Source organism: Mugil cephalus, chromosome 13, assembly GCF_022458985.1.
Source record: "Mugil cephalus isolate CIBA_MC_2020 chromosome 13, CIBA_Mcephalus_1.1, whole genome shotgun sequence".
Lineage (NCBI taxonomy): Eukaryota > Metazoa > Chordata > Actinopteri > Mugiliformes > Mugilidae > Mugil > Mugil cephalus.
The window spans coordinates 6904932-6930859 of record NC_061782.1 but is presented as its reverse complement, the minus strand read 5'-3'; the positions used below and the strand labels follow the sequence as shown (position 1 = coordinate 6930859).

The 25928-nt window shown below is 41.3% G+C and overlaps 2 protein-coding genes across 15 annotated transcripts in view; both read right to left on the bottom strand.

Moving 5' to 3' along the window:
• The window catches only part of LOC125018435 (sorbin and SH3 domain-containing protein 1), a 40525-nt gene extending 31737 nt beyond the window's left edge, over window positions 1-8788 (bottom strand). For 2 of the 14 annotated variants that reach the window (XM_047602323.1, XM_047602325.1), the window contains exons 1-2: window positions 2406-2564; window positions 1596-1732 (exon numbers count right to left, since the gene is read on the bottom strand). In XM_047602323.1, the coding sequence (XP_047458279.1) occupies window positions 1596-1601 (6 nt within the window). In that variant the 5' untranslated portion in view covers window positions 1602-1732; window positions 2406-2564. Of the gene's footprint in view, window positions 1-1595; window positions 1733-2405; window positions 2666-8648 lie in introns of those variants that run through there. The other 12 variants (XM_047602327.1, XM_047602316.1, XM_047602328.1 and 9 more) reach the window with 9 other exon arrangements.
• Window positions 8789-10102: 1314 nt separating this feature from the next.
• On the bottom strand, window positions 10103-22283 carry pik3ap1 (phosphoinositide-3-kinase adaptor protein 1). The gene is given in 17 exon segments (XM_047602114.1): window positions 10103-10588; window positions 12123-12226; window positions 13791-13861; window positions 15718-15885; window positions 16034-16106; window positions 16194-16387; window positions 17851-17907; window positions 17975-18226; window positions 18303-18365; window positions 18456-18630; window positions 18723-18928; window positions 19118-19250; window positions 19356-19553; window positions 19659-19766; window positions 19932-20239; window positions 20815-21240; window positions 22069-22283. Coding segments are annotated over 17 exon segments (2682 nt in total). The 5' UTR covers window positions 22100-22283; the 3' UTR covers window positions 10103-10473.
• Between the last annotated feature and the right edge of the window lie 3645 nt (window positions 22284-25928).

The following is a 25928-nucleotide window of genomic DNA, read 5'->3' as shown; positions in this document are numbered from 1 at the left end:
TTTTACTGTAGGTGGACGGTGAAGTCACTGCAATGAATAGCTGCTGTACTTGGGGAACGCATTCAGCTAATGAAAATGTGGTAGCGCTTCAATGGTTAGGGTTACACGCTGAAACGAGATACAGTGCAGCCAGACAGGAAGGCGGTGAACTTCAAATCCAGCCCGGGACACCTTTTAATCGTTTCATGTAAAAATATTTAATATCTGTAAAGATGATTTCTTCCTTCCAGGCTTGAGAAATTTAAAAAAAATATATCGTATTCATCCACAATATATGAAGCCAACTATGGAATCTGCTACATGTGAAATTAATTAAGAAACAAGCCTTTTTTTTCTTTTTTTTGGATATTATCAGCCAGTTAAAAGAAGACATGCTCCTAAGGCCTAATCCTGAAGATGAGCCCATCCTCAAACAAACCTCACTTTGCATGCCTTTATTAGGAGGTCTGCAACGGCTCAGGCCAAGAGCACGAGTTCAAAAAGTGTATCTGTGTCTTTAAGGACAAGCAGGAAGTGTGGCAGAGAGAACAAACATATGTTAATCTGAGCTGCATCAGTGGAGCACGCTGAGGGGGAACACCAAGGCCACCAGAAAAGTAGTTGTGAAGCACTTCCCACCGCTCCACTGGGCTTCACGTTGTGCTCAGTCAGCGAGAGGGCTGATTTAAGAGATGTCCCCATTTACAGTGCAGAGAAACAGGCTGATTAAATCAAGATGCGCGCGCACACACACACGCACACACACTCACAGAGATGCTCACACAGTCGCTCTTGCACTCAGGAAAAAAAAACAAAACAAAAAACACAATCGATGCCTATTGAGTGCATGCTTTTAACCTCCTGACACCCTGAGTCCTCATATGGGGACAGGTTTTAAGTTTGTGGTTCTTGTTCTGCTTCATTAAGACCCGCTGTCCTTATAAGTGGACGCCTTTATCTGCCATCTAGTGGTAGCAAAGGGTCAATACACTAGTCGGTGTAAAAACATCATGGTTAAAACTTGTCTAGTTATGCTTATTAACTTCTGTAGTTTGATAACATGAAAATCTAACAAATTCTATCAGTAGTTAAAAGCTACAGCTAATTAGCAAGTACCCGTTTGAGGGCGACCTGCTCGAAGGTGGTGCTCGGTTTTTATACTTCTTAGCTCCTTGGAGAAATTAACAGTACGTAACAAAAAAAAAAGCTTGTGTCTCAGGAGGTTAAAAGTCATACTTTTAGCTTGCGTGCGGTTTGCGTGGAACTGTGTGCGCACTTATGTTTACACACGGCAGTAAATAAGCCAACCTGCAGAACAAGCTGGGGACCAATGTTCCAGCTGGAAACCTCCACAAATGGGCCTAAATGGATGAGGGGAAAACGGGCACGATTCCAAACAAGACCCAAGGGGGCACTGAGCAAAAAAAAAAAACAAAAAAAAAACTTCCTCCAGTCTCAGAGCTGAGCTGTCCCTAAGCATCACAAAATGTGTATTTATTTCCCCTCTCTCTTTAATGAAATCAACTTGCTTCCTGACCCCCTGCGTCCCAGAGGCGACGCCATCCGTGATCTCATTTCACAAACCATTAACAGATATTCCTTTGAGGAGGGCTTACACTCATCTCAACTCTTCTTCCGCTGTATCCTCAGACGAACCCCCAGATGGTGAGTATACAGCAGGAGAGGTTTTTACGAGTGTCTGAGCTCCGTATCATAGGGAAAGGGAAGGTGACAGCTTGCAGCGTTCAGTTCGCTGTATAAACACATGAGAGCAGAGATCACTCCCCCGGCCTTTTTAGGAAGAGATACTTCGGAGCAGAACAGGGCAACGAACGGCATCCATCCCAGCCTGTGAAAGAAAGAAGCGCTGCGACGGTGGCCAAAGCACACAGGAAAATAAGAGGAGACAGCATCCATCACCCCAACTCTTGTAAATCCCACTTCACCTAAATGCACCATCACTGCTAATAATAATGGAAAATCATTCTTAATTTCAGGGTGAATTATAGAGTCGAATTTGTTCAAAGTTCAACAGATAGTGAGTTAAATAGAGGCTCAAAGGTTCAAAAGATACCATGTGACATTTATTTTTAGTGAACTGCAGATTTCTCTTAGAAAGAAAAATAAAAGAAAGTGTGTCACTATGTTAAAAATTCCTTCAGGGTAGGTGTTGTTAATTCTCTATCTAGGTTTCAGGAACTTTCAGTAAAAAAACCTGCGCGGTGTTTCCCCTCAAAAGCAGCCAACAAAATTCAGGATGATTCCTCCTTCTGCCTCTCTCAGTTCCACTACTGTTCATGCACACAAACATAAATCTCACACTGAATGCTCTCTGGCGTAATTAAAATACCTTTCCAAAACAAACAACTCCCAAAAGGCGCAAGCCATCTCAGAGCACCACTGCAAGATGGAGAGAGATACATTACCGACTTGATGATGTGCACAGATAATCCTCGGTCCACGTAGGTCCGCTCCCTCTGAAGCTCCCATGAGCAATCCGGCCCAGCTTTGAGGGTCTCGTCTGGGCGGGACGGTCCCAGCATTGACCTTGACCCTGTCTATGTAGGGGGTCTGCTTGTTTTTGACAACAGGCGTGTCCAGATGGACCTGTCACCACATGCCACCTGGGAATGTGGCACCCACTCAACAACTGTGCAGACCAACGTATAAAATCCTCCCTCCTCCCCCCCTCAGAAATGCTCGCGCAGAACCGGTAGACGAGAGGCAGGCGCAACCAGGAGGAGGAGGAGGACGGCTGCGATTTGCTACCGGATGACTCAACCGTCCACAAGGTCCCTAACGCCAACCGAACCTGAACGTTGTATACTTTTAATAAATGCTGTCTGAAGTTTGATTGTGAATCACATGATGATGTTTTTCATGAAAAAAGACTAATGCAATTCAGGATAAGTCTAAACAAAATAAGAAAAAACTAAGTAAACAACGAAATTTATGAATAAAAGTGAGAAAAACTATGAATTGAAAGAGAAATTTGGGAGTTTGCCTCATAACATGACCATTTCCATAATGACAAACAGGTCATTTAAAATTCTCCAAGATATAATAGTTGTTTTTGAATAACTATACGACTCTCGTGCGTGTATTAAGCAACACATCTCAGCATAAGAAGTGGAAGCAGGAGGTCTGTGTACAAATCAAACAAATCAAAGGTTAGATGTTGGCAGAGCCAGTTTAGCTATTTCCCTCCACTATAAGTGTATTAATCCTAAACCATACGTCTTCAACAGGTACTGCAGACATTTATATATATATTTACTTTTTTTAAATTTTCTCCCACAAATTTTAATTTCTTTAAATACACATGTAATCAACCAACTACTGAGGCCAAAAACATCTTGGTTATTAAGTAGCTCTAGTACATTTAGCTACGTTTAAAGTTAAAACTTGAATCTGTCAATTATTGAGACATACACCACTTATGTATGTTTACGGCAGTTGCGCGGCCACTTTACTGTTGCACATGAAATAAAAAAAATAATGAATATTTGAACCAGCGTATTATAACAGATTCAGATTGAATGCAAAGGGAGTCAGTACTTCCAAACTCCATCAGTCTTATGGTTCCTTGGCCTGAAAAACATTGAAGACGCCTGGTTTAGGCTTTTAGCAGTAGATCTACTTAAGGGGAAACAAAATATAATTACAACCAACCAGAGCTACTTCGTTGTAAACAAATTCAACTCTGTGAGTACATCGCTGTTACTCTTCTGTTCATCACCTCCATAAAATCCACTAAAACAATGTGATTTCCCTGGTAGATCTTTGCAGGAGCACGACACAACACACAGCACAGCTTAATTTTTTCAATATAAGTTTCATTTTATGTCAGATATATTTGTATAAATGTATTTTTAACCTATTCAATAAAACTGAAATTAAAACTGGTGCGTCCTTTGATTCAAATAAACGCCACACAACCATTTTCGTGTGAATCAGCCTACACATTTCCTCCGTCTGCCAGTTCCGAGAACCCAACAAAGGCGGGGTGGTACTAACTCGAACTACGATGCGTTTTCGTGCAGGGGGGTCCCTCGTGGAGCGGACAGAAGGCCGCCTCAAAAAGTGAGCTATGTTAACACAAAAGGGGCTCTCATCACACGCTCAGCTGTACTATGGACGGAGAGAAAGGGGGGGGGGGGGCGTTACGTAACGGACGTTTGACTTCTGCTTTGTCAACAAACGGCGGAGAGGGGAAGAAGCTATCCAGTGCTGCGCGTAGATCCCACCAAACAGCTCCAAACATGGCTCGAAAGGGCCGCTCCGGAGCAGCGGCTTATCCCCCTAATTGAGAAGAGACGCCTACACCCCCTCCTCCACCCCCCTCCACACACACACATACCCCACACCCTCCCAACTCTCTTCCATAAACAGCTTCCACACTGGACAGCAGCCTGGGATTCTACACATTCCTCAAGCGAAGCTATTTGAAGTTCATTTCAAACAACTGCAGCATAAAAGGAAATGTATGTAACTTACACACAGCGGTCATTATAGGCCTCATGGCGGGATTACACGTTCATGTTGATAATGGACGGAGCTTATAGACGCTGCTCCTATGCTTTTGAATTCTTTAACCCTCGGCTAATGAAATATCTCACTGCCATTTTCCATATATTGTGATATATTGTGATAAACGGTCCATTTTTTCAGTTAAAGCCAGCGTGTCCGTGCGAAGGCCAGGCAGCTATTGGATGTGACCATGGCCAGATACTCGGGACAGGAAACTCTTGGCTGGTACGTGCGAAGGTCCAGGGGTGGACCGCAGCTGGCCGCACGGTGCAAACCGCCCCGTTACAGGCACTATGGTCACGGAGCCAGGGCGCCTTATAACATGCCTGCTAGGCTTGTAGAGCCAGTGTAATAAGAATGTCAGGGAGCCGACAGTTTACCCAGGGTGATACATCTTCGCAGCCACGGCTCCAGGCGAGGCTCCAAGTGTGAGAAAGCTTGGCTCGCGGGGCCTCGCATGCAGGATAAACATTGAACTGAATATTTAAGTAGCTTCGCGGAGCCTCTTTAGGGGACTTTCAGAGAGTTTACTTTTTGCAGGAGTAAAAAAAGCTCCAAAAAAAAACGAGAGAAGCAAAATTAGAAGTGAGTGACATAATTGGAAAGAATGCGCCTATATAAAGCAATATTTAATTTGGGATGTGAATGGGAGATGCGCAAGATGTTTATTTAATGTCATAACTACATAATGAGCTCAGCTGTGCGCCGCGGATTCCTCCTGGCTTAGATAATGGGGCGCCCTGCACATTAGGTGAGCGGCGATGACAATTCAAATCATTGTCCGAGAGAGTGGTGAAAGCGTTTCCTCGTCTCCCGCTGGATGTTTTGACTCCGACCGGGGTCTGGAGGCCGTGAGCGCGCTCCCCGATATAACTCAGATATGAAGGGGGTGGGGGGTGGGGGACCACTTGATAATTGAGTCATAGGATATGGCGGCTAAACGTGAATATAAACAGCGATGTGATAATCCAGCAATTTTAAGTGCTATGAAGGTATCCTCGTGTGAAGTGAGCGTGCAGCTCCCCCCACCACCCCCCATATCATCTGTCTATTTCAGGAATGCTGGCGCTGTCTGACTCGGCCCCCCCCGTCACGCCCAGAAACAAACACAACAGGCAGCTCCATCAATAACGGCCCGGCGTCACGGGTGGCATATTAGATTTTCATTACTGTTTATTATATTTTGCGGTGAGTGGTTTGTAAACCTGCAGTGTGTCAGTGCCTCTTGGTGATTCCGGTTCGACCGCGACCGTGTGATGATGATGGTGATGATGATGAGGGAGGACATGTGCTGATTCTTTTGAAAAATATCCGCCGACAACTGCTGTGATGTTGCTGTTTTCCATCAGCAGCTGACATGTTGTGTTACACATGGGAGGGAGGCGAGGGAGGGGGGGGGGGGGGGGGGGGGGGGACGGAGCGGGTGTTGCTTAAATCAATCACTACAGCATAAATTGTCCTTTCACTGCTCTGTTTACGTGCGTCCATGATCGGGGGGACCTTGAAAAGCCAAAGCGTATAACACTTCACCATCCACTTCAGCCAATGGCAGGGGGTGGCAAACGCAGACAATGTTGGGGTGGTGGTGGTGGTGGTGGTGGTGGTGGTGGGGTGTTGCTAAGCAACCTGTTGTAACATTAACAAGGAGTGAAAACAGAAACCTGGTGTCTGGCCGAAACATCCGGCCTGATCCAAAGCCATCCGTTATTCACAGCGAGGACGAGGCTGCTTCCTACAAATAACGTCTCTACAAAAGGTTTGGTTAATGTCATGCAAATACCCAGCGTCGCTAAGCTGAAAGCTGCAAGTATAAACTCCAGCTAATAAATCACGGCGGCCTTAGGAAATAACAAAGAGAAGGATGCCGTCGACTTATTTTGCTATTGTCCGGCAAGATTTGGCACTGTAATCAAAACCATAATAAATAAAGAATACGCCTCGGCAATAAATGTCTTCCCATATACAAACAGCGTTAGCCCATAAAATAACTTGTTCATGTGTTGTGTAGTCGTCTGTCAGATTTCCAAACCGCATGGAGGTCATCTTGGGAAAAACAGCGCAGCGTGTGTAATCCCGTGGCCAGCTGGCCCCGGCAAATCTTTGAAACTCAGTTTTGAGATTCATGTTTCCGAGGGGGTTGCTCCTCTCAAATCTAGAGGTTACTGGGTAACGTGAGTCTGAACAAGCTTCGTGAAATATTAACAACGCCAGCAGGTCCCATCCTCACTCAGCACTGAGAAGTCCTGGTGAGACGCATTAAAACACCTGTAAGCAACACTGTCCCTGAAAAATATGAATAATCCTCTAATAAGACGAAGAATTCTCCAAAATGAACTTTAACATATGTTGAATTCGTTTGAGAACAGCGCTAATACGAGGCTGCTTTGTTTATTTGTCCCCACGTGCACAACAATACGTGTGAGACTCTGACTGAACACTCACGGCTGAGCTGCTGGGCATCAAACATATGACTGATACACTGGGACTCACTCCTCACACTCCTCTGCTGACACGCTGGTACCGAATCAATACACTTATAGACTTGAAAACACGCAGGACACCCTGGAGACAAGTGGATGTCCTGTTCTTTCTATGTAAACATTACACAGATACTGCATATCTCTGCCAGCTGCATGAGGCAACACACGGCGATAAGACTGGTGTTCTCGACTCATAATCAACTACACAACAAAAACGGTTCTGCAGTTGATTAGAAATTCAGGAAAACAAAAAAAGTGGTCGCGAGAAAATCCCGCTTCCCTGCTTGTCCTTGAAGCAGTTTATTTAATTATTTGTGCTCTGCCCGGGTTAATATTTTATCAAGGTTGTGTAGCGTCGTGTTACACGGGGCTGGAGAAAGAAATTGTGAATGGAAAGACAGCAGAGACACGCACGTCTGTTGAGTTTCTCAGAACTAACATAACATAACGTAACACAACATAACATAACATAACATAACCCCAAGTAAATATAACAGCTTCATATGGGAGATGAGTTGTAGAGCAACAAACCACTTCAGACCTGCATATGTTTGGTGGTTAAAGTTTGAGTTTGTATATATAAATATTCATCTCAATGATGTGGGAAAGCTATGAGTCTTTTTTGAAGTCTGCAAAGTGCTGTGAAGCATGTTCATGTGACACGCTGCTCATTCAGGCAGACCTGTTTGTCAGACTACAGTTTAACATTCAGGTCCTTGTGTCAATAGCTGCAGAGAGTACTCAGGATATTATTACTGTGCGGTGGCGGCACAGGAGAGCTGCCGGTCGTGCAAAGATATCTCCGGAATAAAAGAGTGGAAAAATAATGAACGGAGAAAAAGAAATGTACGTTAAATGATTTTTTCTTTCACTATCACTTATTATTTCAAGGCTGCAGCATTGAGAATAATCTGGAACTGTAAGAATAACAGCTGACAAGGTGGACTCTTAAGCCACTTGTCTTATTCTTTGTGTTTATTAATTGAGCTTTATTAATAAAAAAAAAAAAAGTCTAACCTCGTGACATTGAACTAAAAGCGATGGAGAATGGACACCTCCATGCCGCATACTATGCATTCAGTGCATGGTCCTGATGCCACAGCCATACTGTATGCATGTGGAGTCGCCTGTAGTCTGCTCCCTAGACCACCATCATCCACAGACGGTAATAGTAAAGCTGCACTGGTGCCTGACAACTTGTGAAAAAAAAACGCACCACAACGAGAGAGCGATATAGTATTTTAAGAATAGTTTGATAAGGTATTCAGGATGGTGTAAAGTCAGGAAGCCTTTAATTATATCCCAGATTTTGTGTTTTCTCCTGGGCATTGAGCTTCAGAGTGCTGCACCCATGGCGGGTCGCATTCCCACTGTATGGATCTGGTCTCTGCTGCAGCAGCTGTCCCAGAGCCAGATCGACCCCGATCCACACAAAAATCACGACCCACTGACGCGCAGAAGCTCTTAACGCTCACAAAAGTCTCAAATAAAAGGAACGCAAAACAGCGAGAGGTAGGAGGGGGGGGGTCTGCATTGCGTGGTTAAGATTTTGCACGTTGACATGATAACCAAAGTCTGGTGGTTTCTTAGTTTTAAAAAATTAGAGGTGGTGACATTAATACCAGTAAAGGAAGCGGTTATCCGGAGCAAGACACGTACCTCTGTGGGGTGGTGGTAATCCAGCGTTGTGCTCGCTGCTGCAGACACACTTCACTGAGCTCTGTGCGGCTGCTGCTGCTGCTGCTGCTCTCCACCAGCGTCCTGTCAGCGCTTCACACTCGCCGGCTTCAGCTGCGTCAACACCGCGGCACGACGCACCGGCCGAGCTCCGCGGGGCCGCCCCTCCGCAATAAAAGCCTCGGGTCAATCACTTCCACGCTGCGGAGAGAAATAACAGAACCGTGGCTACATGCTACATGAGTAAAAACTGCACTTAAAATTGTCCGTGTTTCTTTTAAAGTCTGTAGCTACGGTTAATGTTTGCAAAACCCTGTTGATTAGTCCTGGTTCTGTCCGCTTGATGCGTGTATTTGTAATATTTACTTACTTTTAGCCCAAACCCCTGAGAGAAATCCATGGCTCCTCAGCTGCAAAATTCTCGTTTTATAGCACTACAGTCTGCTGCTGGGGAACAATAAAAGAATGAGCTGAAAAACACTAAAATGCCTCACAGTGATTTGACCCATTTCTGTTACAAATTACTGACAAGAACAGCTTTGAAATTATTTGTGCACGTATATAAATAAGCAATAAAATGTTGCATCATTCGTAGTCTAAACACGGTAATACACCGACATGCCTACACAAAAATTGACATTCTGCTGTATTTCTACATGAAACGTGACTCAGTTAAAGGCATTTAGTTTGAATTTCTTATGATTTAAATACAGTATAATTACCAATAATCCTCAGTAAATTAAAGTTTTTTTTTTGTTGCATTGGTTTCACTTTATTAGTTAAGATGACCTTTGACACGTCACAGGAAAACACCTTGGTCTTAAAATAGTTTGCCTCCGAAATACCACCAAAGTTTAGTTAGAGAAAAAGAAAATCACACCTTGAGCACAGCTTCAGAGGATTTAAATTTAAAATCTACACACCGACTCCTGAAATATGTATCTAAATCTATTATTGTAAGTAAAATATGCATCTAATCAGAAATAAATGGGTTATATATCACTTTGATGCAGTATTTAGTGAAGATTTTACTTTGAAAGTTTCTACCAGAAGCCGTAGCAGACGACACTGACTCACAATTTGAACCTTTTCCCTCCTCAGAAAACTCATTTACATTCATAACAGCATGATCATGTGACTGAGCTTCTGTGCTACATGAGGAAAACTAGGAAACAGATGTCACAAACAAATAAAAAAAAAAGTGATACAGAGAATACGTAGAACCATCAAGTGACCAAAGCAGAACTAATAAATCAATACTGGTTGTAGCACATAAATAAGTTACAGCCAGATTTTAAGGTTTTAAAAGGTATAAACATAATATCCGTTGAGGTATTTCTGGGAGTAAGCACTGAGATGCACCACAATATTAATATTAATACAAATATTATCATATTTCAACACATTGCACTTAATAAAAGAAGTAAATACTCAAATGTTAGAAGAAATTTTTATTAGAATACATTATAATTATCATAGTCACGGTGAACATTCAAGTGAAATTAATGTTTTTACAGTAACATAACGCATACATCCTATTACATACTCACTCACACAAATACACACACTCACACATACAATGAAATATTAAGGGTGCAGAGAGAATTAGATGAACCAATGCATAAAATTAAAAAAAAAAAGAGCAAGAAACAAAAATAAGATACTGTCTTCTTGCTTGTCTGGGTTCGTCTTTTTAAATCCCGACGGCCGTTTACAGAGGTACGCGCATTTATTTTCTCCCCTCCGATCCCTACATAGAAATAAAGCCACGACTTTACAAACCAGCGAGGGGACGAACACGTTGCAGTCACCGGATTCGCCGAGGTAAGGGAGGCGCTGAGTCTGTTTGTCTGTAAGAGGGTCTTTGAGGAAGTGCTCGCGTCGGGCAGGATATGTAGCGCTCGTGCACCATTTCTGGCACCCTACGGGAAACACAGTGTTACTCGGCTGCAACCATTATCGCCTCTAGTGCCGCAGTAAACATATACAGTACAGGGCGGGTCGTTAAGGAAGAAACTAGTGCTAAATAAGAAGCAATAAGAAGAAGTACAAAGTACCATTACACATTTACCCCAGAAATACTAGTAGCATCTGTAAGATAAAAGGGTTTAAAGTTACAAAGCTGGTAAACTGTGCACATTAGACTGATCTTGTAACTCATAACACTTCACAGCTAAAAAAATATACGTGAAACTCACAGCTGCTATAAATGTGCTTCACCTTTTAATTTACACATCTCATACATAAATGCAAGTGATACTTCCTAATTCTTATATAGATTTTTATATATATATATATATATATAAATAGATACTTCTATCTTTTAAAATAAATCACACGATCGAGTCCTCTCATCCCTGTTAACTTTCAGCTAAGAATAAATTCATACATACTGTCTAGTCTGATGCTAAAAAAAAAACTGTATCATAAAATTAGTTAGAATTAAACCCACACGTACAGATTTGGAGAGACTACTATTTGCATGCCACCTTTTTCTCTCTGTGAACTTGTTCATTTCCTTTTTCTTCATTTAAATGCTTAACCTACATTTTGGCAGAACGTCAAGCTGCTTCCTCGTTACGGTCACTCTCCCTTTATTACCACAGTGTTTACATGGTAATTCAACAGAATGAGTCATTTCAGTCGCTGTTTAACACCTGACCTACAGCCCCAACATACGTCGGCGTATGAAGAGTTTCTGTTTGACGTGTTGTGGTACACACTATACTGTAACCCGTATCACTTTTTAAAGAGATAAGATGTGCAGAAAGCCTCTATCAGACTAGGAAAGTTACAGATATTCACTGCAGCTATAGTTAACAATCCGACTTCTTTTAGAGTCGCTTCGATCACCTTTTGCTTTCATTTTTAAGACGTTCACAGCGTGAGCTCTGCTCTCTGTGCACAAAGGGCAATTATGTTTAGACAGTGAGAACGTCGACATCTCTCATCACTTTCTCACCATTGGTTTCCTCTCACAGCTGTGAAACACCGATTGGGCGAAACACGTTTCCTCTTTATCGTCTATTTTCACTCGTCGCCGCTTGTGGATATTTTTTTTATCCGCCTCGTGTTGATCTCATGCTGGATCGCTGAGCTCTTTAGCGCAGGCGTCTACAACGTTTTTCAGGCCGAGGACCCTCAAACTGATGGAGAGATTAAGTAGGAACCCCCCACCTACTATATGTGTTCTATATTAAACTCGGCCTAATGATATTTAAAGATATATTTATAAATATATCACATATATAAAAAGCCTAATGTATCTAGTGACTAACAAAGCCATTTTGTCCTCAGTAGTTGGCTGATTAAATGTGTATTTAAAGTTTAAATTTGTGAGAGAAAATTTAAAAAATACATAAAAAAAATGTCTAATCAACCAGAGATTTTGCCTGCAGTACCTCCGCGGACCCTCTAGGGGTCGCCCTCTGCTGAAGACCTAAGCTTTAGACTGACCTTTCTGGGATCCGAGGAGGAATCCTAGGAGGAGGAATGTTGGGTCCACCATCAGATGGTCGAGGTGGGGGTCGCGGCGGAGGGGGAGGATTTTCTAGTGAGTCCTTTAAAAGAATCAAATGTATATGTCACCACACCAAAAACACTTTAGAGATAAAAACATTTAGAGCGTTTTAAAGATTCTGTACCTTGTACTGGGTCAACTGAACATGAATCTACGATATCGATACGTATCACGATACTTGAGTCATGATACGATACATTATCGCGATATTGTAATAATACAATATTCTACATAGCACACTGAGAAATTTTAAGTGCAGCTTAAACTACACATTGTACATGTGTACATCAGATGACAGTGATAATTAATTGGACAAATTAAAAAATGATATTTATCCAAATGATCAACTTCCAGTTTATTGCACATGTACAGAAAACGTGGTGCTGGAGGTGCGGAAGATGTTTCACCATCAGCCAAAAACATGACTTTTTCTTTTAACTGTTATTAAGATATTCAAAAACACTATTGTATCAGAAGAAGAAATATTGCGATATATTGCCATATTTTTTTCTCACCCTTTGTTCCTACACACTTGAAATTTCAAAATTCCTTTATACTTTTTCCAGACCCTAATTTGAAGACTTCTCAGAAAAAAAACAACAAAAAAACTAATTTATGGCATTAGAGTAAATAGTTGATATCGTTTTCATTATTCTGAATATATATGCGGTTATGTCACCAAATAATTTCCAGGAGTTTATAGTTAGGTAACGTAGGTCATACAAATAGTTAATACAAAATTAAATAAATTAATAAATCATAAATTAAATTATAAACTGAGTGAGTGATTTACATTTTCCCAATATGTTCAGCGATCGTAAAATCTTAGAAAAACAGATCTATCCATTTATGCTTTTAGATATTGATCGTTTTATATTTTAGAAATTTTGACTGTGATAACAGTCTCAGAAATATGAATATTTTTCCATACACTAGTTTTCATTTCCCATACTTTTCCAGACTTGGAAATTTATAAAATCAAATTCCATACTTTCCATACCTGCGTAGGAACCAAGAGTTTCACAAACAAAAAAGCCACAAAAGTAACGACGTTCTTGTTCTCGCTTCTCAATTAAACAAAAAACCATCTGATATCACACTAGCTAAGATTTTAAATGAAACTTATTTTCTTTCCTGACGTCTTAAAGACCAAATGCATAATAAATTAATAAATAAATAGTCATATTATCAATTAACATGACTGCCTGTTGCAGACTTAAGCGATGGTGGAGTGTAACTTCACTCAAGTGCTAATCTTTAGTTGCTTTCACTTCACTTGAGTGGTTCTGTAGGCAAATATTTGTACTCCAGCATGTTTGTTGAATAACTTCAGTTACTTGACTGCAGATTCATAACTCAATTGAGCCTCGCTTTCAGGAGCTGCAATATAAAAAAAACTTCCAGATTACATCTTGACTTGTGGTTACTGAGAAACGATTAAAATATTAAGCAATGCACATCAACTTTTCACACTTTACACACGTGGGAATTCTGAAATGTATGAAGAAATGAAAAGCTGAAGCATTAATGTTCCACATTCTGTTAAGGAAGGTGTGTTTCTGAAAGACTTTCCTGAAAAATTGCAACTCGGGATTCAGGCTCACCTCAAAGTCGGGCTCTGTCCCGCTGCTGAGGCTAAAGTTGCTGTGGGTGCTCAGTCTGTTGCTCTCAGTACCTGACGTAAAGAAAAGCAGGTTAATGTGGAGGGAACACATGTGACCGTAAGTTTGCATGAGCCTAGTGCTTGTGGTGAATTATGTTGTAAGACTTCACCAAAAGGGAATAAAAATATCTTTGTGAGCCTCACGAGAGACGCGTTGTACATTATGTCTGCAGGCAGCGGAGCGATCAGAGCGAGATTAAACGAGGAAGCCCGCAGAGAACACGCACGGACTAATGTGAGCATCATGAGGCCGCCTGCTAATAATTTCTGACAACACTCGAGTGTTTCTGGGAGCGCAGTGTTATTTTCATACACTTTTATTATATGTTTTTTTATTTTTTTGTTTAGTTTATCTTGTCAAACAAGTTAATCTAAAGGTTTTAAAGAAAAGATTTGAATCAGCTCGAGGAGATTCCATCACTCTGTTTGCGGCGCCTCACTTTCTTGCAACAGTGTTTGTTTCAACACTACACAAATGTCAACGGCTAGACACGAAATCTCCCTGTGAGTTTTCTATATTTGCTCGCAAACTAAACCAACTGGTGAAAAGTCTTCCCTTACAAAACACACAAAAAACTGCACTAGTTCGGAAGACATTGACAAACTTTCCCCGGTCAAAATAAAACATCACAAGAACAGCATAAATGTTGGAAAAAGACAACTTATGCATTATAATATGATAATAATATGGATTACGTGCTCAACAAATTAAAGGTGTGCAGCAGAACAACATGTACCAGTGAACGTTATAAAGAGATAAGAGAACAACATCCAGCTTTTAAAGAAGTACATGTAAAAATATGAAGTTTGAGTAGTCAACAATAGATATTTAAATTCAAGTATAATAAACTACGGGAATATATACTAGCGCTGGGTGGTACGACCAAAGATGTATATCACGGTATTTTTAACCCGTATCACGGTATTTTTTATCTTTCTTTTCATGTGTTCACAACATTTTCTATTCTTTGAGAGAGGAATCAATGCAGCACATTGACTAAGGTTGGACTACTTTACTGTGATGATGTGTAAATAGTAGTAAAACTGGTTTGCATGGCCCCGTGTTAGCGCTGCCTGCTGATGCGGAAAACAGGGACATTTACAGCTTGTATATATATATATACACACACATATATAAAAATAGACTGATATGTTATTATGATGAAATAAAGAAATTATGGAAATTACAATTACGGTTTCATTTATTTTGACATATTAATTCATGTTTAAACATATTCAAAACTGCTGTGTCTTTTTTTAATGTCAATAAAAAGCTAAAATTGGGGACATTTAAAAAAAACAAAAACAAAAAAACAACCGACACAACACCTTTTTTTTTGGCAAAAGTCCTCTCGCATTCTGACGCATGCATGTTTATAAGCGCTTCCCTGAATATGATCTAAATCTTCAGATTATAACAAATAAATAAATAAATAAATACCAGTATTTGGTGTGGACCAGTACACTGCTCAGCCATAATATATACAAATATTTAATGCTGATAACTGAGTTAATATTCAGTACTCAGAGGTTAAATTTGCTCAGATGAACTGAAATATTGTACATCAAAGAACTATTGCTCCATTGAAGCAAGACTTGTTGCCAAAATTAATCGAGCAAATTGGCCTTTCCTTGAAATCATTTGAATCAGACACACTCGCGCCAGGCTGCAACACATTTGTTACAGACCCATTAGGACACAACTCCTGAACAATAAATAAATAACCTCATATTATTTGCTCAGTAAGTAGAGGAAAGGATGGCAAAACCAGTCATATTCACTTGGCAAAGATCCAAAAGGAGGGCGTTTGTGTGGAGCGGAAAGACATACACACAATGAAGGAAGAAAACAAGAGCTTGGGACTCACTAGATGTGCTGGAGGTGCTCCCCGTCTTCCAGCCTCCTCTCTGGATCATCTGAACCGGCGGCGGAGGCAGCGCTGCAACTCTGGGCGCCGACTCGTAAACAGCACATTCTAACGTCATGGTGGAGCCCCAGTATAAGTTCCTCTGCATCGGAGCGCTTATCTCACAACCTAAGAGATGATAAGCACACATTAAAAAATAAATAAATAAATAAATAAAACAGGATGCTATTTTTTTTTTCTATGTGCTGTCACAAAGTAATCATACTATGACAGAAACTTACGCTCAAAGTTAATCAAATAATAAATAGCATTCTACCTAATTCTTTTCCCGTCTTGTCTCTTTCTTTGTGGCGCCTGGTGATGCTGTCTCGTAATTTCTTCAGATTGTCCTTTAATAAAAATAAATAAATAAAGTGAGTTCAGATTTATTGCTCAGGCATCGATCATAACTTCAGATATTTGTATGTTTGAGCTACCTGCTGAAAGCGGATTGAGTGTGCCCTACTCTCGTGGTCAAACTGCCAAGCCTTGAACTCTTGCACGGCCTCGTCCACGGTAATTTCCCCGACTTTCACCCTCTCCTGCAGGGATATGAGCTGCCTCTGACCGGGGGTCTTCATCCCGGCGTAGGGGTCATGAGCTGGTGTGGGTGCTTCCATCGCAGGCCGAGCTAAATATATATATATAAAAAAAAGATTTCAGCTATAGAAAACTGTGACCTCCACTTCGCATTACTTATTTGGAAATTAAAAAGAAGCTGACATAAAGGCAGGTTTACCGGGGGGATCGTTAAAGCGCGCGGTATTTGTGTTACAGTAGCTCACAGTGGTTTGCGCTACTGCGAATATTCAAAGTGTGGCTGAACACTGGGAAGTTGCGCTTTTGTTTGGAAGACCTTCGTGACCTCTCAAGGGTATAACTAACTTCTTGTTTTTACCAACAAATTCAACAAATTCCACTCGCGTCGGTCCCCACAGCAACGGTGCATCATCGTTACCGTAATGGCAGCTGCTTTTTCCATGAAGCGCAACTTCCCTGTATTCAGCCACACTTTCAATTTTCCATCGGTGAATTATGGTCATTGAAATACCACAAGCTTCTTTTTTTTTCATGTGCAGGAGGATGTTTAGGTCTTAAAGGGTTAAAATATTTTTTGGTTAAAGGTGAAAAACTACACGAATTATAATTGAATAAAACTGAAATACACTTTTATTTAATTAGCAGGCGACTGGTACCGTACAGGGAAGCAGAGTAGTCTGAAGCACGGCCAGGGTGATTTTTGTAAACAGATATTTATTTAATAATTAAATCATTTAAACTACATTTATTTCTATTTTATTCAAGTGTTATTATGTTGGATTAATGTCAGACTGTGCATCTTATAAATCACTTGATCCTATTTTTAATGGGGCCTTTTCGGGGCCTTTTTACTGTCTGAGTGGGCGGTGAGTGGGGGATGGTATTTATTTGGTGGATGGGAACAGAAAGAGACAGGAAGTGAGGTGATGAGATAGGGGACTAGACATCCTGTCAACCAGGCAAGCAATCCGTGTGGGTGCCCCAGGTATTCAGTTCTCTAAACTTTTTATTTTTATCATGTAACAGGTTGAATACATAAACATGTGGCTCAGACAACATGACGTCTAGTGTTGGATTTGATCTTGCGAACACATCAGCTGCTTTTACTGTGTCTGACCTACATGTGAAAAACACCCATTAACACTTGAAGACCATGTGAACATTTTCTCTCAGTCACTAACATCCGACCTAAATATGTCCTACCGTACATACATAGCTGTAACCGCTCACTATAATGGTTACGGGTTTATATTTGACCAGCTTGGTAACAGTGAAAACCATATATATGTCATAACACGGACACCACAAAGAGACACCGCGCGTATGGATAGAATCAAGGTGTGCGTATGTAAACTATATATAAAACCATGACAGAGCTTAACCTTAATAAATCTGAGACTTCGAGTGTCTCCGTCAGTCAGCACCTTTTTAACTGCTAGTGAAGTGACTGGTTTATTAAAATAAAAATGATGATGAAGTTATTAAACTTTATAGTGTCTTAACTTAGCTTATAATAATAATAATATTAATAATAATGATAATAAAGAGCATTACCTGCAAGATACTCCGATCCCAGTCTTTTACTCTCTGGCTCACCTTTATCTGAAAATACTGTTGAGAGTTTTTAGTTATATACTTTAAAATCAATTAAATAAAACACATAAAAAACAGACAGTACCTCTAGAGATGTAGGTCATAGGCCTTTCAGGTTCAGTTTTGTGATCAGGTCTGGGGATGGGGGCTGGCGGACGGTTCAGGATCGACGGCTTGTAGGTGTTATTCTCATCCACGGTATCATAGATGTCCTCTGGACAAAGGTTGTACGGATCCTCCTCTTCCTCAATCTCATTAAAGTTTTCATGCTCAACTTCTTCCTCCTCATCGCTTTTCCATTGTGCGGGTGGCGGTACTTGACTTTCGCGTGGTTTCGCTGAAGGACACAGCGGCCGCATGTTACAGCTTGCATAGGACACACTGTTCTGTAAAAGTCGGGCGAATGTATGTACCTTGGAAGAATTTCCTAAGCATCACTTCTTCACGATTCTCATCTAATGCGTTCATCTCCTCATCTGAAAAAAACAAAACAAATAAAAATATGAATGAATCCTCCTCTGTGTTGTGATATTCATCACTATTAGGACCAGTAAATATAATCTTACATAGGTCCTCAGCACAATCGGGGTCGATCTCCAACATCGACTCATATATGTCCTCGGAGCAATCTGAGTACTTGATGATCATATCTTGAGAGGTAGACATCGCCTCATATATCTCTATAGTATCGCCTGCGTCGATGGTGTCCTCTAAGGGAGTTTCGACCACGTTTGCTGTCTCCTGGATTTGTTCAAACACACACACACAAAAAAAATCCTTACTGTCTGCCAGTAGAGAATATAAATAGCTGAATACTACTTGCAAATACTCACTGGACTCAGAACAACTTCGTCGATGTACTCTCTGAGTTCTGGGTAGCCGCTCTTCTCTGCTAGCGTGTTTGGGTAATCTCCATCCTTGTTCATGACACTGTAGGCCTGCAGAGCCCCCGGGCACTGAAGGAGGGCGTCGGTCAGCTTCTTCAGGCCGTACTTGGCTGCAAAGTGGAGTAAAGTGGGAAGCTCCTCACTCCGCTGATCTAAAGCGCAAAAACGGATACAACAAAATTATTAAAAAAAAGCTGCTCTCTGTTGTTTTTGTCTTCCATGAAGGCATTGCAGCCATGGAAGTGACGGTTTAGCGCTGTTCTCATGACGCAACACTGGGATGTCTTCCACCATCTACTTGGGTAACACGACAGAGCGAGAAATCAGAGTACTACGCTCACATGTCGACATGTTTTCGTTCTCTATCTGTCTGATGCCGAACAGCTGAAGATTATTCTCAGCCATCCTGGATTTGAACGAGTCAGTTAGCAGGTCGTCCAATGATTCGGCTGCATTGGATGTCAAGTTGAAAGCCTGGAAGTGAAAAATAAATAATAACTCACGTGACGTCAAAGAACAATTAAAGTTGTAAAAAAAAAAAAAAAAAAAAAAAAAAAGCCAACAGTGCAACTGTCTCACCTGACAGAGGAAGTTCACAGGATCGGCTGCGTTTTCGAGACATCGACTGACTTCTCCCATGTGGGTGTAATACGTCACCGGGCTTAAGCTGACACATGACTGGTCAGTGTGCATCGTCAGTGATACCATTCCGACGGGCATATCTACAAGCAGATTGTTCCGATAAAAATGGAAAAAAAAAAAGGCTTCAGATTTTCACTTCTTGCAAACAAAAGAGACGTTCATCAACATTTCGGTCAATATGACCCTTCCTGTAGATATGACACGAGTGTGGCGATAACACTTTAAGTGTAATCATTTCACCGTGCTGCACCTTTTCACAGACCATTGTTGTCAAGATGAAAACTCCACCTCTGGTGTCGTCTGATTGTCTACTTTGTGTGTGAAGATGATATAAAGTGTCTCCTGTTCCTTAGAAACACAGAGTGGAACAAAATTTTAAAGAAAATTTGTATTACGGTAAAATATCTCATTGATTCAAATAAAAACTGTTTGTTAATGCTAAGTCCATCTATGTGTATCTCCATCATCCATGTGGATGTTGCCTTTCATGCGTCTGTTTCACTTCCACCTTACCCCACACAGGACTCTGTTCGGTTGAACGGTGAGACACGTGATGTCCGTGGGTGAACTCATTTCTCCGGGTGTTGAGTTCCCTGTGCTCACAGGCTCTTCATTCTCCAGGACAGTTTCGTTTTGCTCCTCCTCTGGCACCGTTTCCTCTGCCTCATCAATGGTGGGATCTTCAGGAGAAGTGTCTTCGATGATGTGGAACATGGAAGCTGAAGCTTGTTCTTGTTCTTGTTCTTCTGCAGCAGCAGCAGCAGCAGCAGCAGCGGCAGCGGCTGCAGCTTCTCTCTCATATTCAGCCTCCACCTGTCTACCTTTGAAAAATAAATGGCAAACTTATTGATAGTGCCTCCTAAATATTCCACAAATAACTACAAATAAACCTTCAGGTCATTCAACAACAACTAAAGGTGCTTAACTCAGTCATTAAGTAATTGCTAGTTTCTGTTTCTTTAAGCACAATTTACTATCTTATATTTTTCTTATGTTATTTCTAATTTATCGCTTAAATTTGAGGAATTCAACTCTAACACTTGTAGTGGAATAGGACATAGATGCTTTTGATTATTTTTCAAACGCTAGTTCAAAATCTGAACCAAATCCCTTGAAGAAATGCAGTTGTGCACTTTGCTCTCTATAATACCAGAGTTTGATCTCAAAACTTTACCACATTAACTACACGCTGCCTACTTGTGAAGATACTGCTGTTATTTTCTCTCTCTCGGTCTCCGTGTATAAAAAAAGAAAAGAAAAGAAAAGAAAAGAAAAGAAAAGAAAAGCTGTGGCTTCGCCGCCCAAGTTACAGTATTCATACAATTGTAAACCACAAGTATGGGTTTATAAATTGGCACAATAAAGAAGTAATTTGTGACTTAAAAGTTTTTCATACTCTCAGCAATTGATTCCAAAATGGTGGAAACGTAAAGCGGGGGCTCATCGTCGGCATGGAGTTTTCTCCAGATGGGCCAGTCTTGGAAGCTCTCAGTCAATATGGGCTCTTCCGATACGCCGCACAGCAGCACCACCACTCTGTGTGGAGGGTAAAGGAGGCTCTGAAGCGCCCCATTCAGTTCATGGTCATAGAGGATGTCGAAGAAGACGCCCGACAGGAGCAGAACGATGCACTTGCACCGTTGGAAGCACTCGAAGTTGTATCCGTGGAGCTGATCGGCTGAGCTGATGGCGTAGAGCAAAATGGACCGTTTGGGGAACTTTCGAGAGGATTTCAAGATCTGCTCCAAGTACGAGGCCCATTCCTGTGCCTCAGCAGTGTGAAGAATCAACACCTCGTATGACGGCAGGGATTCAGAATGTTCTGAAAAACAAAATATATATATCACAGGGTGATTAGTGTGTACAGCACACGCAGTCAAACAGTCTCCAAATTGCTTAATCAAAATGGAAAATATTTATCATTAGTTCCTCTTAATCATCGCTGATCCAGGATCACTGTGTCAAATGAGTTCTCAAAAATTACACCGAGAACATGACAGTGGGGATATTATGTGTCGGCGTCCGTGTAACAGCAGGTGATGTTTGCTCTGGACATGCTCCACAACACAGCAGCTGTCCAGCTGCTGGAACGTCAAGGTGACTGTGGCTGGAGAATGAATGTCCAATCTGTTTGACATTTCAGCGCAGAGCCAACAAGGAGTTGTGCAAACATCGCACTGTGTCAACACCGGTCAGAGTAATTTTGTTTGACTCATTACAGCGTTTAATCAGGTCAAGTTCACCTCCGTACACGCTAACTGGGACAGAAACTCAACACGAGCGTTCACCTTCATCACAGTTCCCACTAATGACAGCGCAATAAGACTTGCGTTCTGTTTGTCAAAGCGGCGACAAAACGGGTAATTAGAATTCAGACGTGTGGGAAATTGTTCATTAACCAGTTTATAATTTTAATCACACAGAATGGCTAAGAAGCTTGCTTCCTCTTTTTTTTTTTTTTAAGCTCAGAAAATAGTTCTCAATGAAACTTCTGGTAAATAACGTCTAATTAAAGTCATATCTCACAAGGAAAAGACAATGTTTAATGAAGACAAACCGTAAAGAGACGGAGACATTTTTTTTTTTTTGGTGTATTCGTACCACCTGAAACTAACTTTAAAGAAAGTAATGGATGATGTGTCATATTCACCCAATTCAGCCCTTGAGACGAGTTCTTCCATGGTGGCGTATCCTCAAAAAAAAGCACGAAATCACCTGACAAGGAGCATCTTTTTGCCCAAATATTTCCTTTTGGCGTCTCAAGCTCAAGCGAAACTCGTCTGCTCGTCAACTAAGACTACATTAGCTTTCACCAGCTATAGCCCTTTTGCTCGGATGTATTTATAGCAACACTTAGTTTCCTGATTTTGGTGACTCTGCCCCACTTCCTGAAACAGTAGAAGAAGTGAGAAACAGTCGTGTCGGAATGCGCAACATGTCTGCAAGTAGACATGCTTTAGTCGTTTTTCATCAATCATTCGCAGACATTCAATTATTCAGGACAACCTTTAAATGAAAGAAAAAAAGGGAGGAAGTTTGGAGGCATCCAGGGCACGGACCATAAAGACATTAATGTAAACACCACCCACATTTTATGCAGGCAACACGTTGGATTTTTGTTCTCTATTCTCAATAGTTCTGCACACACGCACACACACACGCACACACGCGTACTCACACCAGTTCACCTGTTGTGTGAGCCACATGACTCTTCCGTTTTTTCACTTCCTTAACAAGGTGCAGTGTGACTGGAGAGTTTCATAGCCAAAGTGATACTGTAACACAATAATTCATATGAATAAATATGCTTGGCCCTGTGGCAGCGCTGGAGACACTAAGAGAGACTGAAATGAACTAAACTTGACATATCTAAAACTTTGCATGCTCTCATAAGCTATTTATAGGAACATTTCAGCAAATAGCACCTTGAAACATTAGGTGTGACATCCTCTTTTAATACAGTCAATTTTAAAAGTGATAGTAAAGGGGATTTTTTCTGCTGTGTAACTGACAAAGATTATTATAACGCTTGTCACTGTGTTCCAATGCTGACTGGAATGACGTACGCACATCACATACACATGCAAATGCAATGCAAATAATAAATGAATGGGGTTCACTGACGCCTCACAACATGCGGCACCACGCTTGTGCAACCACTAGAGGGCAACAGCCCCTCACTCACGTCGCACATCACGCTTGTCCCTCTGCAGAACAAACAAAAGAAAGCAGTCACTACAATGTGTACGGGGGGGGGGATCCAGACAGGCACCTAGACAAGTACACAGGTGCGATAAGACACTTTAGCATTAATCCCTCAATTGTGGAAAGACACAAAGTACACGTGTCTTTTATTTGCAAGGGACTTCAACGGCAAAAAGAAATACTTCAAAGATCATTCACTTTCTCCGAAGCTTAAGATGAAGATAGAAGAACCCAAACCCACCTAGACCAGACCAGGCACCCCCCTACCCCCATTGCAGTGACACTCCCGACACAGACACACACACAAAAACAGTTTGGGAACAACTTGAAAACTGCTGCAAGACACCACAGGACACCCTCAGAAGGCCCACGTCCATTCTCTGATGACTCACAACCAGTGTTGGGAGTAACTGCATTACAAAAGTAATGCAATTACTGTAATGCATTACTTTTTGCTGTAACGCTTTAATGTAAGGCATTACAAAATGCCCGGAACCGGGAATTAATTAAATTAATTAAGTTGAGTGTTTTTCTAACAAATTTGAGATTAGCAGAGGAGGAAAAAAACTTAACTTCCTGTTAGAGAACAGCTGATTGAGGAGGAGATGTTGGACTCTACATTCATGAGATGGAAGTATGCTTATTGTTTTCAGTTTTCAGTCAGAGAATAGGATATGAAGAACATTATAGTTAAGTTCACTCGGTGTGTGAAATCAAAACATCTCTGTAACCCGCAAAATAATAGTAAGTAATTGAAGAAAACATCTAGCGTGGTGACAGCTTCCTTTAGCTTACAATATACAGCAGTAGCAATATTGATTTCAGCACGAATACACCTACGTTTACAGTATCTCTACCACAATATGTATTGAGCCATGAGCCTTGACTGCTCCATAATATAGCTGTTGTTAGCATTTAGCTTAGCTTAGTCATTATGCCATTCAACATCACCTTCTACTGGATGTGGAAATGAGGTACACTGAATGTATTAAGATCTGTAGAGAATGCAAAATCCATATTTCCAGTTATTTTAGTGAAAGTAACTTATAAGTAATGCAAAAGTGTTGTTGTAGTTGTTGAAGTAACTCACCCAACACTGCTCACGACCTACACAATATTAGGAAGGTGGTCATAATGTTATGCCTGATCGGGGTAGAAAGATTCAAATATAATAAGTGTGACTCTACACCTGAGGGAGGCTACGACGACGATTAATCTCAATTCACAGGTCACGAGCAAAAAAAAACAAACCAGATGAGCGCCTCAATCAAGAAATTCCCCCCTTTCGCACACATCTGATCTGCACGTCACGCACGCGAGAAGAATCGAAGGCTGCACTCGAGGTACATTTTCCTGGCATGACTCGGACGCACTAAACTAATCAGAAGGCGAGGCAAAAGCCAAGAAACACAAGGCAATCATAAGAGATCCCGATCATTGAATGTGAACTGATGAACCAGAACGGCCAACAAAGCGTTCACAGGAGATTTTATGACAGCATCTCAAACATGTACGAGCACAGAGCGGCGCACCAACACATCCATAATAAAATTACTTCAGCAAACTCCCGGACACTTGTCAAACCGAAGCCAAGGAGCTGTTATTTGTGGTTGAGAGATTGGCTTGGTTGGTTTTGGCAGGTATGGGCTTTTGTTTAAAAAAAAAAAAAAAAAAAAATTGTAGTTAGTTAATCACAAGACACTGGTGTAATCACGAATTTCAGCCACAAAATCAATTTCCACAGCTTTGCCTTCCTTTCTCCAGTAACTAATAATAATTAGTCCGGTTTTCTGCTTTAACCTCTTTTCTACGAAGCAGACCTTGTAATGGCCGAAGCAAAAGTTCACGTTCTGACTTCTGAGGCTGCCTGTGAAGTGCAGGGTGATCCATGACCCGTCTTTAAGTACAATTTCCTGTAGAAAAAGAAGCCCCTAATTTCTTCTAAATCTGCCATTAGCTACCATAAGCATGACCGGCCCGTTACCTTTTGTTTGGGCTCCCTTGAAACCACTATCTATTAGGTGGCTCAAATCAAATCCCCGCAGCCTGAGTTTAATAAGAGAATATTTTTGCTCCTATATGTTAACCTTGTTATCCAATATCCTGTCTTTTTAGTGCTCGGCGTGTTTTCAGCGCACACAGAGACCTGCCTCCCGTAACACAAAAGTTCAGACGTGGACTAGCAGCTTTGTGATGTTCGGCTACAAAGGCACAAACTAGTTTAGTGAAAAGTACATAAACCAAAGCATATCTCTTAGTTGAACTACTTAATTGCTTTATTTTTGGCCTATTTTTACTGGAAAGAGCACATTTAATATTTTTTTACATAATTGTTTTGTCCTGGTGCGGAAACAATTCAACAACTTTTCTCAGCTTTGCAACTCGTTGTCATGAAATATCTTTCGTAGACGCGTAATTGCCGGAGTGAGCATGAGAAAACAGATCCGAGCCAAAAATTTCTAACCTGCGTTTGATTTCAATAACATCGGCGTAAATATAAATCGCCTCCTGGGTGAAAAAAACCTTGCACGTCACTTTATTCAGTTTAATGAGCTCATGGAATAGGCTGCGCTCCCAGAGGAGAACACGCTAAACATCAAAACTGAAGCTACTCCGAGACAGGAAGCTGCAACATAAAGAACCGCCGCAATATCGCCGACGTAACGGTCGTGTTACCGTCTCGTTTACTGTACTTCCCCCCGTCCTGGGAAAAGCTCCACCTCATATCTGCGCCGCCTCGGAGGCTGTTCGGGGAGACTTTTAAAAAAAGTGGAGGAGACCAGAAACAAAGCGCGGTCTGAGGAC